The 20,773-nt window shown below is 36.2% G+C and overlaps 1 protein-coding gene across 3 annotated transcripts; it reads right to left on the bottom strand.

Annotated features, from left to right (window-relative positions):
- Positions 1-2,612: 2,612 nt before the first annotated feature.
- Positions 2,613-8,228, bottom strand: LOC104219595 (protein ENHANCED DISEASE RESISTANCE 2-like). 3 transcript variants are annotated; one of them, XM_009770296.2, is made up of 11 exons: positions 7,877-8,228; positions 6,754-6,784; positions 5,856-6,198; positions 5,506-5,589; positions 5,061-5,141; positions 4,692-4,827; positions 4,439-4,601; positions 4,219-4,347; positions 3,801-3,995; positions 3,556-3,678; positions 2,613-3,042 (listed from the first exon to the last, which is right to left on the bottom strand). In XM_009770296.2, exons 3-11 carry the CDS (start codon positions 6,106-6,108, stop codon positions 2,929-2,931), a joined length of 1,278 nt encoding a protein of 425 aa, XP_009768598.1. In that variant the 5' UTR covers positions 6,109-6,198; positions 6,754-6,784; positions 7,877-8,228; the 3' UTR covers positions 2,613-2,928. The 3 variants fall into 3 exon arrangements, with proteins under 3 accessions (XP_009768598.1, XP_009768603.1, XP_070023788.1); XM_009770301.2 differs by having other exon boundaries at positions 6,750-6,784; positions 7,877-8,122; XM_070167687.1 differs by having other exon boundaries at positions 7,883-8,119.
- Between the last annotated feature and the right edge of the window lie 12,545 nt (positions 8,229-20,773).

Below are 20,773 nucleotides of genomic sequence, written 5' to 3'. Positions count from 1 at the left end.
AAAAAATTAATTAGAATAATTTGCTAGTAATAGTAATTTTAGTATTAACAATAAAAATTCAAAATTTATTTACACAATTCAGAATGAAAGAAAATAAAGGTTGTAAAATATATATTCTATGCACGTAATATAAAAATAATTATTTAAATAAAGATATACATTATATATTCTTGAAAATTAAACTCAATTATATTATTATGTTTTTCTACCAACTTTCCGACGGCACAAAGTTATATCACCGGAAAGCAGGGGGACTATCTATACAGGGTAAAATATGATATGTTAAGTCGTGCATGGAATATATAATATAATTGAACATAATTTTCAAGAATATATAATGTATATTATAAAAATACTTTTATTTAAATAATTGTTTTTATATTAGGTGCATGGAATATATATTTTATAACATTTATTTTCTTTCATTCTGAGTTGTGTAAATAGTTTTTTGATTTTTTGTTGTTAATACTGAAATTATTATTATGAATAACTTATTCTAATTAATTCTTTTACTATGCTCATTATTTTGTTATTCCAGCATTATAGATGCTTAAATACTTTTTATTTTTTAATTTATAAATAATATTTTTTTTATTCTATAGTTAATATAAATTAAAAAGTTAAAAAAATAAAAGTAGATAAATATTTATAATTTAGAGGGTAAAATAGGTATTTGGCAATCCAAAATTTGGAAAATCTAGTTGAGTGATCTTCTGAGTGCAATAGACATAGTTCAGTGACTTTGTTGTTACAAACGAAAGTAAAGTGACTTTAGGAGATAATTTGAGATAGTTGAATGACCATTTGAGTAATTGACTCTATTATATTGGCAATGTTAAAAGTTTATAAATATTCTGAATTTTGGTTTTCTCATCCCAATTTATATGCTCGAGTTATTTAGAGAACACAACATACTATGTCGGGAAGAGAAAGAAAGAAAGTAGATCAAACACATTTGTCCTTTTTTTTTTTTTTTTTTTAGTTTTTCATGTTCATCAATTGTCTTAATGCCTCTTAGCCAAAAAAAAAAAAAAAAATGCAAGTTCGTTTTGAGTTGTAGAAAAAAACTTAAGCTACTGAGATTGAATTAGAAATCTATCTTTTTTGAAAACTTGGTAATAGGCGGGTTGAGCCGATTTTGCACAGATTGAGTCAATAAATGACATGCCCAAAAGTTACTTGGGCTTCGGGTTAAGATGGACTTAAATTTGGGTCATACCTCAACCTGTTCAACTCTTATCAAGCTTTACTTAATATATGTTGTTTTCTTAAAAATAGTATAATTACTAAATAAGACTTTTTTGTTCTTTTGTTATGGTCATATACTCATATATAGCATATCAAACAAAAAAACATATTTCTAAGATATTTTAGCAAAGTTACTCATGGATTAATTTGGGTTAAAAATTAGCCCTACTTTAAACGGGCTGAGATGAATTAGGTCAAGATGTGTCGAGTTCAATAAATGGACGGGTCAATAACTAACCAAACCTTGGGCTGGTTGGGCGAATCATTTGGGCTTGGGCCAAAATTAACGGCCATACTTGGTAAAATATGAGGACACAAGTCACAATGTTATTTGTTCGATTTTCAAAAGTTTTTAAGGTAGGATAGAATAAATAAATAAAGGAACTACCAGCTATGTCCATTTATAAGCAGCTCATTACAAAAATTGGTCAATTCATAAAATATTACTAATATTAGCCAAATATTACTCATATTAGCCAATTAGCTATTTGTAGCAAGAAAATGTCAAATTTTTGCTTTCATTTGAGTGGGTATTATTAGAATAGATTGGGTACATCTTAAGAGGATTGAATCTCAGTTTTGGGATGGTTTGGTGAAGTTTTGAGGTGGTTTGAATTGAAAATTCGAAGTAAAAACTGAACATGAAATAAAATGATATGTATATCACACTGTGTATCATTTGCGTATCTCATATATATCATATTTGTATCAATTGTGTATCACATGTATACATGTGTGTGAGATACATGCGTGATACATGTGTTGCAGAAGAATTTTTTGAACTCGATTTAATTACGAATTTTGATACAAAACCAGTCCAAATCACCTTCAATCTTCCTCAAATTTTGTATATTGACTTATCTATATGTTTTCAATGAATTTCAACTATACCCATTAAAAAGTTCCTTTTTTGCTTAGATTTTTGGAATATTGTATATTTTTTTTGTATTTCATCACCTTATTTGCTACCTCATCCATAAAATTTCCTTTCCGTCTTGCATCTAATGTTGCTAATCACGCTTTAAAAAAAGGTGATTTTTGCATGTGATTCTTTGAGAGAAAGAACCTTATTTATTTAGTTTTTAAATTTTTACATGTACTTGGCTAGTTTTAGTAAGTCTATAACTAATGGCTAGAGGTTGGTAAGTTGAGACTTATTTGGAATATTTGTGTAAGTTTTCGATAAATAAATAGAGTTAAACAAGGTAGATTACCATCCTATATTCCTATTTAAGTGCGTGCAAATAGTTCGTAGTTGTCCTACTCGGAAGATATAATGAATTGTCAAGTCTTCTTTGTAAGCACATAAACAATAGACTTGGATTTTAGAACACTCAATTGCCTTCCCAAGTATGTACAGTATATCAAAATAAATGATACGTGATAGTAGTTTATATTATTAAATTATGTTAAGGTAAATGTAAAAAACTGTTTATGGATGATCAGTTACAAAAATCTGGTATCTTACGAAGTTAAATTATCAACACGGTCACCTTTTAATTTTATCTTTCAGAATACAATTCTTATACTTTTCTTATACAATATTCTTTCTTGTCTTAGTATAAAAAGTCGGAATTGCTTGATCATCAAGGGACCATTTGAAAACTCCCCCATACAACATGCAGGTATCGACATATAACGCAAAAACCTTCTTCATAATTGATTGTAATATTATGGACATTAATCTTCGTCAATGCTCATAAGCGTTGGAATTTGTCCATGATCAACAAAATCAATCTTGTTTAACCTCACACAAGCTAGCACTTTCTCTGGCAGCTCCTCTGGCTTTTGTGCCTGCGAGATTTAGTGAATACGGAAAATTAAATTTTACATATAAGTAAAATATTAGATTTTACATGTATATAACATATATTGAATACCCTTTGTCAGGAAACTTTTTTATTCCTTTCAAGTCTGAATACCCTTAAGGAATTTTCTGACTTCGCCACTGGATGAAAGCATATCATTTATAAAGCAAAAGCGTCAGCTCATTTTCTATTTTTAAAGAACAAGAAACTAGAAGGTTTTAAGTTAAATATAGTGGTAGAGTAAAGATTTTTCACACGGTCAGAGTATGCATAATATGTCATAGCATGTTAGCGGAGGCGGAGCTAGAATTTGAATTTCATGGTTCTGAATTCTAGGACATTGACCTCAAGTGTTAGTAACAGGATTAAGGTTTCCAATTAATGTTTTATCATATATATTCACTTTTAATTACCTTATATGTGACCTGATTGTGTTAACAGTGTTTACACTGCCATCAAATGGAATCTAAACTCAAACTAAAGTAGAATAGCAAGAAACCTGAATTGTTAGACCAAGATCCAGTATTCCATGCTGTAAACGATCTCTGAAAGCATCGAGTCCCCTTCTTGCAATGTAGCTGAAGCGATGAATATCAAGATCAATCTCAAAATAATTCGGGCCCTGCAATTAACAGAGAAAAGATAAATAGAATTCATTAATTCTGTTGTTCAAGAACAGCCAGGACATGGCTTAAATGACTTAGAAACCAAAGCGATAGACCAAACAAATCACAGAATATCCACCTGATAAAAGCTGTGTTGAGGGCGGGAAAGCACAGGCTTCTCGTTGTAACTATTCAAAAGCTTCCTTTCAGTTGAACTGGAAACAAGTTCTTCTGGATTAACCACCCCAACCATTATCTTCAACCTCTCTCTGAACGGAACTATTGAATCTTTTGCAAATCCTTTAACCTTCTCGGTATCATCATCAATGAATCTCTGTCACACAAGCCAACAGAAAGGAAAATTAAATCAGGAGGCAAGTTGCAGTGGTTTCTCTCCCTATCGCCCAGTTCCACTAGAAAATAAACGGCTTAGAGGGTCACCACATTTTCAGGAAATTAAAGAACAAGCATGTCAATAAAAGTTCGCTTTTAGGAAATTCAAGAACTAATATTTTGTCATGGTGGAGCTTTCGCTTGAAAAAGTTGACAAAACCAACCTTGATGCTGTCCTGAAACTGGGGAGAGATGTCTTTCTCTAAAGCTTCAGAAAGTTTAAAATATAGTACGAGGCTCAAGCCTTCACCGTCAGCATCTCCAATGAACATTGGAGCAGGATAAGTAGGTAACTGTACAGAAGAGCAACTTTATTTCATTAGCATAGCATATCAATAGATCTTTTCTTTCCTTTGGGGGGACGGGAGGGGGGTCAGTCATAACCTGAATGTTGACAATTAGTAAAGCAGGTAATTTTCCATCTCCCTTTATAGAAGGAAGTTCGATATGTTGGGCAATGTGACTGATCTTTCTTGAGCACAAAAATAAATCAACCCCAATTGGAGTATAAGGAGACGCATTTGGAGCAGGTGATTTTTTCTTATCTCTGCAATGCAAAGGAACAAATGTATAACATTCAATTATGAAAGTGACTTAGCAATAGTTAATTGACAAAAAATGCAAGTTAAGAGCATACGTGAAAAAACTATCGCTACGAAGCTTAAAAGTAGAGGGCTCAATCTCAGACCAACTTCCTGCCATTGGCTTTTCTTCTGTACAACGAGGAATAATGAGCCCAGCCCTGGGACGCAAAAGATATTTTCTTGGTGCGCCTACAAGAATACCATTATGGTTAATGTATTGCTACCTTAACATTAGTTTTTTCATCTTTCTTTACATTCCAGAAAAGGAAATTAAACACGACAGTATCATGTAATGATTCAGTAAGTATGGTTCTTAGATTACAAAATAATCAGGATTCAAATACCGAAAATGTGAAGTTTCAAATCGGGCTCAATTCAAATACTGCAGAATAATGGCGAATGGAAAGTCACGAGGTACTTACGAAATCCATTTTTTTCTTCTTCAACAGATGTTCTCAGAGAGAGCCTTATAATTGTTGATTTCTTTACTTGAGAAACTCGACCTGAATTTGATGCACTAATGATCGTCATTGAAATGCATGAAGTGATCAGCTTTGCAGACTATGATATGCAACAGAGAGAATGAACATATGTACATAATGTTGAGAAGGGTATAGACTAAATTAGATACATTGATCTAAAGGATTAAAAGAAAACTTTGGGAGCTAAAGTTTCTGTAGCAAAAGTAATCCCAAGGATATAAATCATACAGCATAACAGCAATTTCCACAAAAGATAAGACGAAAAAGCCCCTCCAGTGAATCATGAAAACTAAAAGAAAGGGACAAGAACTAGTTAATTGCCAAACTATCTATTCATAATTAAGCATTGACTACAAGTGAAAAGCAAAGATACTGAAGTACTTACCTCCATGAACGCTACTGAATTCATCATCTGAGTCAGACTCAAAAATGCTGACTGTGTCAAACCATGCATCTTCCTGGCAAAGAACTGCAAACAGGTAAACCTTTTATTATTACAAGTCTTAGTCAAATTAATCTGATTGCCAGTTGCTCAAACCAATTAAACTCCTTTCGAAATGCTTTGGAGACAATGAACATTCACTTTGTCAAAGCACCAAAATATACTTATAGCAGGATATATAATTCAGACACTACAGCTATCGGTCAATGAACTATATATTTGTACATCAACAAAATAAAAACTCACGGTTGATATGTGATAAGGTTCAAAATAAATGCAGAGAGATTGCATACCATTGGCATCTATTTGACTATGGTGCCATTCCAACTGAGTAACATGGAATTTAGAACTGGAGCACTCAGATCTTCTGCAGGTTGTGGTTTTGTGTACAAACTCACTAACAGCAATATCTGTTACCCTTGCTCCTGCATCACTGTTTCTTTTCGGAACAGAGCTTGAATTCTTTCCGTGGTACTTTCTAGGGCGACCAGGAAACTTCTTTCTCACTTTGATAGGTATTGCTGGAGTCGATACACAAGCACCCATTCCTCTGACTCAGATAACAAATCTCTCTGTCAATTGATACTATTCCATGCGAGATGCCACTTCCAAGTGGAACACGATAAATAAGGATACCTGGCACATGTGTAATGGAAAATTTGAAATGTGTGACTATAGTACGAGTACTCCAACAGATTACTACGCCTCAATCTCACACAAGTTGCTGTGCCTATATGCATGGGCGGTGCCAGGAGGGCTGAAGGGGGCTCATTGGAACCCCTTTCGCCGGAAAATTAAACTATAAATATTGGGTTAAAATTAGTTTTTATGTATATATAGTAAATGTTGAATCGCTTCTACATGAATCCTCACTGACCATGTGGTTAATAGTACTATTATATCCCAAAGCATGAAACTTAATACTTAAGTGATAATAATTATCAATCACAGGTATCTGCATGACATCCACATAATTATTAAAGTTGAAAAGAGACATAAGTTGAATTTGGGGCCAAAATATAACGATTCTGCAATTTATAGAAACATCTAATCATCAGTACTGAGTATATAATTCTGCTCTAGTGGACTAAGAAAGTTAAGAGTATTAGAATCTTGAACTAATAGCAGGACATGTAAAATGGCAAGTTTCAGAAAAGTGAACAAAGCAAATAAAGTGTCATTCTTACTCACTGTAAAAGTTCCAAAATTGTGCATCACCCGTCTGCAAAGAAGCGTTCAATAAAACCAAGCATTAATTAGTCTTTATTTGGCAGTTCCAAATATCTTTATAAGACAGGAAAAAAAAGAAACTTCTTTCTGGCTTAAAAGCAGTGAAACCCAAAAGACAACTAAATAAATCCAATGAACAAAGCTTCACTTCATGAGTTGTTTCATGTGATTTGCAGATAGCATAACTAAAAAGAAAACTGAGACATTACTGAAAAAGTGAGGACATAGAAACAAGATTACTAATTTACTACTATTCCGTAAGTATATTAAATATAAATGACAAGATAAAGCTGTTTTCTTCCACTTTTTTCCTTTCATTTTAATCATTTGCCTTGCCTTTTTCAAAACGTTATATGCAGGAAAAAGAGAGGTGGAATTAATGTATGAGATTGTGTTCACTTTCCGAGACTGATTCAAATAAAATATACTGTTCACTTCACTTTACTAAGATAAAAAAAATATCTGTTATACCGTCATTATTTATTACTCTTTGCAAATTATTTTATCAAATTTAATAAAATATATATTAATTAATATGGATATTATGATAAATTATATATTTTATTTATTATTTTTTAAAGGGTGTAAAAATCAAAACGTGTCGAGTAAAAGTGGAGTATGTGAGATCAGATACACCATGAAAAAGATAGAAAAGAAGCAAATGGGTCACATCATAATTAGTAGAGGAGGACAAAATCCATAAAGGTAATGGATGTAGCGCACCCAAGCAGACAAATAAATGAAAACAACTCCTATACTTAGAATAGAGAAAATATATATATAATGCTTAGAGAATAAGATATGATGAAAGGGAAAGCAAAAAACGCCAAACAGGAAGATTTTTTTTTATTATAAAAAAGATAAATTAAAAATAGGTAACCAAGATGAAAACAATCTATGAATCAGCAGGCTTTGGAAACAAGCGTTAACCGAATGAAATAAACTCCTATGTGAAACCATGAAATATTCAAAAGCACCCATCTTTAAGCAGAAAGAAAATACGAGCAGAAAATGAAGAAGCAATATAAGAATATAAAAAAATAAATACTTTTTCGTTCCACAAATTAAAATAAAAACAAGGTACCTTAACCTGGTGAGATGCTGAAGAAAAATGAAGAGGCGTAGCGTCGGCTCCCTCTGAAGATGAAGAAGAAGAAAAAATGGAGGAACGCAGAGAAGATAGAGGGAGGAGGAAGTGTGGGTCCGATACGTCTCGGATCCAAACACACTTCCAAACCTTCTCTGTTTATAAGCTGCTAGCTCTGGTGTTATTTATTTATATATATACAGTATATATTTATTTATTTTTTGTTGGGTATATATATGTATTGATGTTAGGATTTGACAGAATGAATATATAGATAGAGAAACTAACACAGAGGAATGAGAAAAAACAGGAGGAAGACAAGGAAGATGAAGAGGAAGAGGAAGAGGAGGAGGGACGCAAACGTCCTTTCAGATTATTAATTTGTGTTTGTTTATTTAGTTACTACTCCCTCTTCCCCACCAAATCATTTAATTACTTGCCTCCCTCCATTTCTATTCTCTTTTTTCCTTCTTTTTTTTTTTAATTTAAATTTGAATTATACTTCCTCCGTCTCAAATTATTTGTGGTATTTCTATTTGTTATGGTTCATTGCAAGGTATGAGACTTGAGTTCTACATCAGTATTGCAATGTGCTTATGTGGGTTAATATAGTCGTGGGTTCTCCCACCTTAATAGCTAGCTTTTTGGGCGTGGTTCTCCCTCGGTTGTATAAATAGTATAAGAGCCATCTGCAGCCCTACATGCCCACCATATCATGGATGGTGATCTCGGTATTGCAGTGTTCGCCCGCGGCTAGAAAAAAAAATTAGTGCATACATGTCGTATGCGGAGTGTGGTGGTTTGTTATGGTCCATTGCAAGTATGCGACTCGAGTCCCACATCATTACTGCAATGTGTTGATATGGGATTTATATAGCCTTGGGCTCTCTCACCTTAATAGCTAGTTTTTTGGGTGTGGTTTCCCTGGGTTGTATCAATCACACGTCCCTTAAGAAATATTAATAAGAAGGGTTCTAGACAATTTTACCTTATTTGTATTTTAAGATATGATCTCTCTTTATTGAATATTTACTCTATTTATGTGATATCTCTATTTTCAAGAATAATTACTATTATGGGTAAAATAGAAAAAATATAATTTATTTTATCTTAAACTTCTAAAATAATAAATAATTTAAGATAATGTTTTTTTAAAAATTACGGCGTATAATTTGAGACTAATGGAGTATAACATTTTGGTCACTAAAATATTTGGTAGAGATCTTTTCCCAATGCAAAACAAAATTTGAAAATTTTAGAAATCAATGCTTGACATTTAATTTGATTGTATTGTCCGTCGAACACTTCATTAACTTTCACAGTCATTAGTTGGTAAGCTCGCTTACTTCATTAAAAGTTTCTACCAAACCAGTTTGGTAATTTGTTTTTTCTAGTAATTGATTTTCCACGAAATTTAGCTGAATTAATTTCGTCCTATACTAATACTACTCACCAAACACGACGAAAATCAAAGCCATGCATATTACAGGTTTTGTGATAAGAATAAAACCAAATAGGGGTATTAAAGAGATTGAAAAGTTCTACGATTTTATTCAAAGACAGATTTAGATTTGAAAATTGGTCGATTAAGAGTGACTAATATTTTATTACTTCTCTATTATACAGTTTTCTAACTTTATGAAATTAAATACGGATCAGAGTATGTATATAATAATCGAGATAAAGCAATAACGACTATGGCTCGAGCATAATCAAACAAGATATCTTAATCAATGGTTTCAAGACACAAAGAAAGGTATCTTTTCTGCTTTTGTTTCAACTAGAAAGCTTGTTAATCTTTACCTTCAGCTGTAGCAGTAATTAATTTATCTGACTTAGTGATTCAAAGATTCTAAGTAAGAAAAAATATGCATGTTCTTCTAAGCAATTCCAATTTCCAACTAAGAAGGAAATACAGGATTCTGGGATATAAAAGCTCTCAATAATGTGAAAACCATCCTCACTATCGCTGCTCCTACAGAACACATCTTCATTTACTTCAATCTCTTCAACACTTTACACTCATCATGACTGACTCTCAGCAACACCTGCAACAGCTTAATCAAGTTATTGAACCTCCGAATATAGGATCTATGCAAATCGATGACACAAGTATGCATACGCAACCAGCTACTTTCCTACAAACTCTACTAACCGATAAATACCTTCTGCCAACTTTAATCAACCAAATACCTTCCTTAAACACTTTAGATCTAGCAGATAAAGTGCTCCATAACCCTACTGACGATGACACATTTATACCAATTACATCAACTGATAAATCACGTTTATATGAGCCCTGGAAATACTCTGTGATAGTTAAGCTATTTGTTAAACGGATTACACACCAAATCATGCATGATAAACTGATGACTATGTGGAAACCAACAGAGGTCCTACCTCTCATTGATTTGGGTTTTGATTTTTTTCTCATTAAGTTCCAAAGAGAAGAAAATATGATTAAGGCTCTACACGGAGGTCCATGGTTTATTCTTGGTCATTTCCTAATTGTACGAGGATGGGAGCCAAAATTCAAAGCCTTATCTACACAACTCACATACTCAACTCTTTGGGTACGGCTACCTGAATTGCCTACAGAGTTTTACGACTTGGAAATACTAAGTAGGATTGGTTCAAAACTAGGGCGACTATTAAAGATAGATACATGTACCTCATCTACTACACGAGGAAGGTATGCACGTATATGCATTGAAGTGTCTTTGGAAAAGCCTTTAAAAACTCACCTCTATATAGGGAACCATAGACAGTCTGTTCTCTATGAAGGACTGAATCTTCTATGTACCTATTATGGAAGATTTGGGCACCGTACTACCAATTGCCCTGAAGTTGTTTATGCGCCCAATGAACAAAACAGGAAAAACCAACAGTTAGAATCTAATAACACTCCTGACATTATCCCTTTTAAGGAAAATGAATGGAAAACAATGACCTTCACTAAGAAAAGTATATACCCATCCAAACATCTCAACCTTGACAAGGGGAAGGCGGCTACAATGGCGGTGGCACCAGAAGCACAACCCCTAGCAGGTCAGTCCTCTAACCCTACTTCAGGTGTACTGGGCCGGGTCACTTCCACAAGGCAAGTTACACTACAAGGGCCTGTTATAGAATTTAACAACAAATTCCATTCACTTTCCAATGTTGGGCCTTCAGACTTACATACTGACCACTTTTACCAAGTCCCAATACCACAAAATCTAGGAACTGAAAGATTATTAACCCGACAACATGCACAAGCCCACTTCCATACTCCTGATAAGTTGCCGGCCTCATTGCCCAATCAACTTCCTAATGACCCTAAGCCTAGATTATCTGAACCAAATCTCCACCTCTAGTTGGTTATAACACGTTTTCTCGAGACTATAAGACACCTCATGAGTCCTTGCCATGTAACCATCTACTTACATCCTCAACCCAATCAAGTTTAAACAACTCAGAAAAACCCCTTCATATTCTAGACACATGGGCTCCAACTCAGAACAAAACAATACCAGCCATGCATGATACAGTAACATTGTTTACTTCTGATTCTAAGCTTCCTCAAAATCCATGCAAACAACATGATGAGTTTCCATGTGAATATCATCATGAAGTACCCACTACCTCATTTCCTTCACTACTTAATATTTACCATCACTCCAATCAAACAACCAAACCTAATACTACTCTTTCTGCTGAACCACAAAAATTACCAGCTCTTATTCTCAATGCAAAGACCAACCTTCATAGGCATGAGCTAGAGTCAGTTTCTGAGGGCAAATATACAAACCAACAACCAGTTTTTCATCTCCCTCATCTCACAATGGTGGGACCTCAACTGCCTTAGAGCTCATCGCCTCTAATCTACACATCTCAGCTCATGACCACGGACCTCCCTCTCCAATCTTGGTTGGAAATGGAACTACAGGGATATGCTCTAATATTCACTCTGCAACTCAACAACCAAGAGGTGGTGTTACTAATCCAAAATCCGACTCATTTAGCAGAAATAGTGACAGAAGGAATGAGGCTGGAAATGGAAGCTTACAATCAAAATCAATGGTACACGACCCAGACTCCTCTTCCAATAAAACACCAGGCTTCTAGTTCGACTCATCAGCAATGGCCGTATCAAATAGCCAGGATGAGTCTGACTTGGGACCAAATAGTCAGTCTCCTACCCTTCTACCCACCTCATCATATGGGTCAGGTTTATGCACCTTGGTTCCAATCACTGGACTCATTCAATCCACTCTCCCGCTACTCGAGCCCACTGAGTCCTCTAGAGAGTCTTACCCCACCAAACAGTCCAACTCAATCACCTCCTCAATCTCCACATGAACTAGACAGAGATACAAGAGAGGAGCTGATAGCAATACTTGCAGAGATGAGGGAGACACGAACAAAATTCTGGTGGTTAAAAGGGATCTAATTTTACAACCTCAAAGAACAGTTCGAAATTTTTTTTATTCTAAAGTGCCCACCGGAAATGGTAACATGTCGTCTCTTTCGTCAAACCACTAATCCAGAGGTTGGGAAATATGCTATGGTGATCATTCCGACGCTTCTTCAACTTCCACTAAGTCTGGATCCGATGACATCCACAGATGTCCATCCAATGACTCAGGCTTCTATGGCCCAGCCCAGAAACCCTAATTCATACATGAATTTCTTAGTCTGGAACTGTAGAGGCTCTCATAATCCAGAATTTAGGAGGCACTTTAGGTCTCTACTAGATAATCATAGACTCACTCTTGCTATCTTACTCGAAACCCACATGCAAGACCATACAAGCTTGCGTGAAGACTTTAATTTTGGAAATATGGCACAAGCTTCTGCAAATGGTTTCATAGGTGGTTTAGTGGTGCTGTGGAATGTAGATCATATCAACGTGACAGAAATGAGAATCTCTAATCAGGAAATACACTGCATGGTCGAGGTTAGTCCCACAAATCCTCCTTGGATATTGTCTGCAATATATACTAGTCGGCATTATCAGTTACGTGATATTCTTTGTCAAAGCTTAAATAACTTGCATTATAATACTGTTATGCCCTGGTTAATAGGGGAGACTTTAATAAAATTCTAGAATCTAGGGAAAAATTTGGAGGTCTTCCTATGAATAATAATAGAGCTAATAAATTTGCAAATTGCATGCATTACTGTAGCCTTATTGATTTAGGTTATCAATGTAGTCGTTTTATATGGACTAAGTAACAAAGAAATGGTCGTACAATATTAGAAAGGCTCGATCGTTTTCTAGCTAATTATGACTGGTTAAGCCTATATCCAAATATAACTGTGACACACCTTCCTCGTACTCACTCAGATCATTGTCCAATCTTAATTAACTTAGAACCTCCTCAATCTATACAACATAGGATATTTAGATTTGAGACGATATGGGCATCTTACCCACAGTTTCAACAACTTGTTCATGCAACTTGGTCGAATAACCTGCCTTTACTAGCTACTACTAATAATTTTAGGATAGTGGTCACACGTTGGAATCAAAATACTTTTGGTAATATATTCCAACAAAAAAGAAAGCTTCTGGCTAGACTATCAGGGATACAATCTTCCATCCATTATCCTACTAGTGTTTTCTTACAAAACTTAGAAACTCAATTGACCTTAGAATATAGTCACATTCTACGTATAGAAGAGGAATTTTGGCAATTAAAATCATGAATTAATTGGTTAAATGAAGGGGATGCCAATACTAAGTTCTATCACCTCTCCACACTTCACCGACGTCGAAGAAATAGAATTAATGCTTTACAAGATAATGTAGGCAACTGGGTATCTACCATAATGACATACATAGTTTAATTAATAATTATTTCAATGACCTTTTTCAAACTGATCAATTAATTTCGGAAAAAAGTACTATGAATACTTACAATTGCCAGATCTCTTCTAATGATATACTTAGTCTTGATTCACCTCTTCATCAAGATGAGATTATATCTGCATTAAATAGTTTTAAGGCTTACAAAGCCCCAGGTCCAGATGGGTTACACCCATTTTTCTACCCAAAATACTGATCGGATGTAGGTGATAAAGTTAGTTCATTTTGTAATGATATCTTCTGCTCAAAGATCATTCCTCCAGAACTAAACAAAACCCTTATATGACTTGTTCCTAAGGTAAAGCATCCTACAAAAATTCAACAATTCAGACCTATTAGCCTTTGCAATACTGTCTACAAGCTTATTACTAAGATAATAGTTAATAGACTTAAGCCAATCATTAGTAAAATTATAGATCCTACACAAACTAGTTTCCAACAAGGCAAAAGAGCTTATGATAATGCTATAATAGTACAAGAATTCTTAAATTACTTAGCTAAAATGAAAGGCAAATATCCATCAATGTTATTAAAACTTGATTTAGAAAAAGCATTTGACAGGCTAGAATGGTCTTTTATAAGACGTGCATTATTTTATTTTAACATACCTCCCTTTATGATTTCCTTAATCATGTCTTATGTTACAATCACTTCAATTTCTATATTAATTAATGGTTCAAAAATTCAGTACTTTACACCAACAAGAGGTATTCGTCAAGGAGATCCACTTTTACCCTACTTGTTTATTATGTTCATGGAATTATTTTCACGAAGTATCTCCCTATCAATTGACTATTTAAAGTGGCAATCAATTCGACTGTCTAACAAAGGTCCACTTCTCTCTCACCTCTTCTTCGCATATGATATTATTCTTTTCTCTAAGATTACTACCAAAAGATGTCATGCGATCATTGATGTTTTGAATAATTTTTTAAAACATTCAGGGCAAAAAATCAATTTTGAAAAGTCAAAAATCTTCTTCTCTAAAAATTGTAGCTCCTTTGATAAAGATTTTGTTATTACTTCCTTCAGGTTCCTTTGGTAAATACTTGGGATTTCCTATATTCCAAGTAAGACCCAAAAATGCAGACTTCCAGTTCCTCCTTGATAATTTCAAAAATAAACTAGCAGGATGGAAATCTATATTTTTAACATTGGTAGGAAGAGCCACTTTAATAAAATCTACTCTAAACCAGTTACCGAACCATATCATGCAGTACATTCGCATTCCAGCTCACATAGTTAATAAAATGAAACAATATCAACAGAATTTCTTATGGGGTACAACTTCAGGAAAAAAAAGAAACTACACATTGTTAGATGGAATGAAATTAGCAGACCAAAGGAAGCAGGAGGATTATGAATTCAAAAATTACGTCAAAAGAACCATGCTTTGCTACCAAGCCTAGCTTGGAGGATATTTAAGACACCACAAGCTATGTGGGCTAACATCCTTCTGAGCAAATACCTTAATACATCACCCAATAATATTCACTCACAAATTTGGACTAATGTTATCAATGGCTGGCAACACCGTCAACTAGGTATAAAATGAAACATAGGAAAAGGCACTCATATTAAGTTTTGGGAAGATCTATGGATTGGTCCTGGCACAACAATTAGATCAAAAACTTCAGGGTTCGTTACCATTAGACCAACAGAATATCGCTATCTCCTCTTTAATAAATAATAAGGGATGGGATTGGAATAAATTGTCATTTGAGTTGCCCAATAACATTACTAACACAATTCAAGCTACTTATCTATCCAAATATAGTAATAAGGTAGACAATATATTCTGGGGTTTAACCCCAACGGGCCACTTCACAACTAGATCTATGTATAGTATCTTGGAAGCACAACTAGATGAATCAATTAATAGTTCTACAAAATACAATTGGATATGGGAACTTCCTGTACAACCCAAAATCAAAGGGTTCATTTGGCTTTTTCCTAGAAAACGACTACCCACCAAGGACTACCTTAGGCATATTAATTTAATTCAAGATACTACTTGTCAATTCTGTCGTCAAGAGGATGAAACTACTAGGCACTTATTCCTTGATTGCACAAACGCAAAAACATTTTGGCAAGAATTGGGTATTCTTTATTTTATTAACCAAAAATTACCCTACACAAATGCTTTTAATTGGGTATATGACCTCATAACTTGTAAGGATCTTCGATTTCCTTACCACATGAATCCAGCTACATACTTGCCCCTAAGCTTATGGAATATATTGTTAGCACGTAATAACAACTGTTACAGACTTACTATGACACGGCTTCTGCTAAATTAACAACTCAACAAGCAGCAAAATATACATACCTAGTAGCTAATAAACATACTTGTGTTAAAAAAAAGACAACAAAATCTAAAATGGAAACCTCCTAAGGAATATTTTTATAAACTAAATACTGATGGAGCACATACAATAACCAAGGCTGGTATTGGTAGACTAATACGAAATTCAAAAGTTGAATGGATGTTGGGCTTTGCAGCAGCAGTCCCAAGAGATTCATCAACTTCAGCTGAATTGCATGTTTTGTTGCAGGGACTTCAGATAGCTTACTCACACAACCTTGTTCCACTAGAGGTGGAAGTGGATTCACAAGACATTATAACACTACTTTACTCTAATAATGTCTCATTTGACAACTTGATTATTGACTGCAGGTACTTCCTGGACAGGTTAGGTAAGTCAGTAGTACAACATGCATACAGAGAGCAGAATAAGGTTGCGGATAAACTAGCAAAGGTAGGCTGCAATTTTGACATTAACTCAGCGGTGCGTATTTTGGAGGACAACCCGGACTTTGCATGGTCAGTTTTTGAGCAAGAAAGGAGTGCAGTGCAAGTACATATTTTGGAAGACTTTAGCCCTCACTCAGATAACTATGATAATGTAAATAGGTATTGTAATAGTAATGCAGTAGATAGTAGTATTAATATCGGCTTGTATAATAGTTTGGCACCCACTACTGGTACATTAACATGTAATAGGATGCAGCATAAGCATCCTCCCTCTGTACACACTACTTAATCTTAATATATGGTTATCTTTTAAACAAAAAAAAAGGCACAAGAAAGGTTAAAGAAAGGTACATACCGTAAAAATGGTAACAAAAATTAAATTTGATTTTGTGGTTCTAAAAATACGTGACCTATTTTTATGCTAGTTGTTGGAAAATGGATGCAAAATTAAGAGATTAGATAGCAAGGTTATAGCTAGAAAGCGATGTAATAGTCAAACCGAATGGCTGGAGATCAGGGCGTCGAGCTGTCGTATATGGGGCCTCGAGCTCGAGTTAGATGACCGACTTGGAGTGGTCGAGGGATAAATAACAGTTATGAGGGCTACGGCAGTGGTTCTTTATGATCAATGATAAGCAATAAATGAAGAACAAAAATAGAACACAATGAATATAAGCAATAAATGGAAGCAATGAAATCAAGAGAATATGTTAGAGAGCAAAGAGAATGTTCTTGTGTATTAATGTTGAGTATCTGGTGTTTACAAAATGGCAAGGATCTCCTTTATATATGGGGGAAATCCCAACATAGTACAAATGCATTAATTACAAAGATATAGGCTGGTACAACCATTTAATATATTGCTTCGTTTTGGACTAGCCCACTAGGCTTTGCCATCCTTATTTATGTGCCTTGGCAGCTCCCCACTTTCCCATCATAGCTGCTAGTTTGTATTGCCTCGAGGCTGAGCGCCAATAGCCCTTCGGGGGTCAGCCTCGACAATAGCCTCGAGCTTTTGAGATGTGCTTACGAGCCATCGTAACGACGGAAGATTGGACCCTCCAATTTTATCGTATACAGATAGTCACAGCGTTTCTTAGAGTGGAACGATAAGAAACGACTTTAATACTCATCTCTTAGAACTTCTCACTATGATGTCATACTTATGACGCAAGCCTTTGCGATAACTGAGGTGTCCCGATGACTGGTTTTTTTAGCGCCATTCAATGTACTGCCGATTCTCATTCTCTAAAGCGATAATATCATCGCCGATTTAGTTCCCAAAAATGCATTGATTGCGCATGACGATACGTCTTTCAAAGATATTTATGGCGTTATCGATTACGTTTTTCAAAGAGTATTGATTGTGCATGTTGGTTACGCTACCCTTTCTCTATAAATGGGAGCTTTCTGGAACCAATTCTTTATTTAAGTGTTCTTCAATAGCCTTTTACCCCTTTCTTCTCTTCATCCTTATTCATTGTTATTCCCCATGCTTGGGGCCCGCGGCCTTAAGGTTACATGGCGGTGTTCTCATCAGTCGCGCCATGGCCTTTTTCCAGGGCTTTCCCTTACCCATCGAGATTGCACTAACTTGTTGTTGTTGTTATTACTGCTGTTGTCGTTGGCTTGAGGCGATGAGATAGGGGGGCTGATTTCTTCCGACTTAGGAAAATGTTTAGACTCTACACCGCTGCTCAGGAGGGTGTTCGGACTTTACACCGCTGCTCACCCCCTACCCTGGTCTGGTGTGGAACTTCATCCCTTTTGCTTTCCGTGGGGTGAAGTGGTACTTCTGGCCGGTAACTTGCATGACACAATGTCCCAAGAAGTGGACTCAAAGTAGTCATGCAGGTAAGGTCGATGCTCGCCAAGTCTTCTATCGGGTCGTGATCTTCTTGGCCTGGTAGAGCTTTTGCTCTTTGGCGGGCTATGACTTTTTCTTCATCTTTTTCTGCTTCTTCACTTTCCTCTTCTCCATCTTCCCATTTTCCTCTTCTTTATCTTCTCCCTTGGAGATACCATTTTGGAAGGCCGAGATGAGACCCTCGAGGAGATGGTGCTCGAAGATACTGCTGTCGAGGATGTACCCCCGAGAACTTGCCCCCGAGAATAGATTAGGCTCTTGGCTTCTACTATATGTATACTTTTTTGCTTCTTTGTTTCTGTGTAAGGACCCATCGTGGGCTTTTTTAATCATATGTGAGGACCTTTCGTGGGCCTTTGTAATTACGTGCTTATGAATATAAAGATATTTCTTCAATTTGTCTCTGATTTATGTTATATCTCTTTTTATCTGTATTTGTGGAGAATCTGAATGCATGACTCCACCGATTGGTGCGAATATCAAACCTGGATGCAAGTATTTATTCCGGCCCTTGATTGATTAATACGATTCCCCGTAAAACCATTTGTCGTTCCTTGGACCGAGCCCATATTGGATTGATAAACTCGGGTTGTCGGGATCCCTAACTTCGAGTTGAATGAGAGTAGGGCTTCGAATCTTTCGGTACGAGACATGGCCTTTAGGCTTTCGGAGCAGTCCTCGAGTGAGGGCTCATTCAAGCTCGGGCTACCTGGAAACTTGTTTTGAACTCAGTGTAGATAGCCTTAAGGCATTGCGGATAGATTCCGGATGAGGGCTTACCCGGGTCTAGATGGTACCTCGAGGCCAAGCCCATACGAGTAGGTTTATAGCATTTATCTTCTTTTTTGAGAGAATCCCTCGAGATCGGGTACCATCTCGAGTCTCACAATGATATTGATGGCTCCTTAGGCTTAGAGCATATCTTCTTTTCGGTAGAGGTCCTCGAGATCGAGTACCATCTCGGGACGTATAGTGATGTCATTGGCTTCCTGGAGCCTATTTTTTTATGGAGGTCCTCGAGATCGGGTATCATCTCGGGACTTGCAATGATGCTAGTGACTTCCTGGAGCTATTTTCTTTTTAATGGAGGTCCCCGAGATCATGTACCATCTTGAGGCTTGCAATGATGCCAATGGCATCTTGGAGCCTATCTTCTTTTTAATGGAGGTCCTCGAGATCGGGTACCATCTCGAGGCTTGCAATGATGCCAATGGCTTCCTGGAGACTATCTTATTTTTATGGAGGTCCTCGAGATTGGGTACCATCTCGAGGCTTGGTTGATGCGGGGGTGTCTGACCCCAAAACATCACATGGAGGCGTCGATTGTATGACACGACCATGAAATGACTGAGGCGATCCCGCCGGCACATCTTTCCAAAGCGATAAAAGCTTTAGCTGGTATTTTTAATTGGCCTTTGAGGTAGGCGGGCGGTCGCCGCTTTTTTCATATATAGGATTGTCTTCGCCCTTTTGGAGATTTCGCTATTCTGAGTAGTTATCCTCTTTTACAGAGTTCTCCTTTCCTGCGTTAGGTCCTTCCTCATTTCAACTTTGATGCATTTGCTCAAGTTCCCACTCCAGTTCTCTAGTTTACCATAGTCATGACTGCTACTTCAAGGTCCGCTCGGCAAGGAGAAAGGAGTTCTGCCTCTAGTTCCCGCCTGGTCGTTAGTGTACCGTCAGTGTCAGGCGAATCATCCTCTTGGCATTTTGTTTTGGGAGGGAATCTCTCGTCATAAAACTCTCCCAACGTTCAAGGTCATTGGGAGCACGGCTCGAAGTTTTTTTTCTTTAATAGGTGAGGAGCATCTTGAGTTGGCGAGGAAGGACTATGGATGGGGGGAAGAGGTAGTATTGTAGGTACCTTCCCCAGAGGAGAGCATCATGGACCATGCCGAGGGATTTTTGAATGTGTACACGTACCCCTTTACGTTGGTCCCCCTTGACAGGGTTGTGCTCGACTTCTATCAAAAGTACCAGGTTACCTTGGCACAAATTCATCCGTGATTTTGGCGGATAGTATTGATGATGAGGTTCTTTGCGGAAAAACAAGAGCTCGAATTTACTCTTAGCCATCTTATCAGGCTGTATCGGCCTTTTCACCATCGAGATCTGCTAACCCTACGATGCCGATCCACCGCGCCTTTCGTTGTTGATGATGAAGAGATGGAGACCGGGGATGGATGAGCCGATTCGTCCGAGTATGGATTGTTAACATTATTCCTGTGGAGTTTCTACCATTTCCTGAGGAATGGAATTTTACACGTAAGTGGTATACTCGTGCCTTTTGTAATTTTTTAATTATGGCGAAGGCGGGCTCCATAAATAAGCCTTGTTTTCCTTTTCTGCAGCGATTTCGTGGATGTTGGGCGAGGTTCCCGATTTGCCAGATTGGTCTCGGAATTTGGAAACCCACTCGAC

Source organism: Nicotiana sylvestris, chromosome 2, assembly GCF_000393655.2.
Source record: "Nicotiana sylvestris chromosome 2, ASM39365v2, whole genome shotgun sequence".
Lineage (NCBI taxonomy): Eukaryota > Viridiplantae > Streptophyta > Magnoliopsida > Solanales > Solanaceae > Nicotiana > Nicotiana sylvestris.
This window is presented reverse-complemented; position numbering and strand designations above follow the sequence as displayed.

Excerpts from the sequence above, each read along its gene's own strand:
- LOC104219595 (XM_009770296.2), bottom strand. The coding sequence starts at position 6,108 with ATGGGTGCTTGTGTATCGACTCCAGCAATACCTATCAAAGTGAGAAAG. Across the intron at positions 5,590-5,855 it reads TAGTCAAATAGATGCCAATG|TTCTTTGCCAGGAAGATGCA; the intron begins GTATGCAATCTC and ends ACCTGTTTGCAG. Across the intron at positions 4,602-4,691 it reads CGTAGCGATAGTTTTTTCAC|AGATAAGAAAAAATCACCTG; the intron begins GTATGCTCTTAA and ends TTTGCATTGCAG.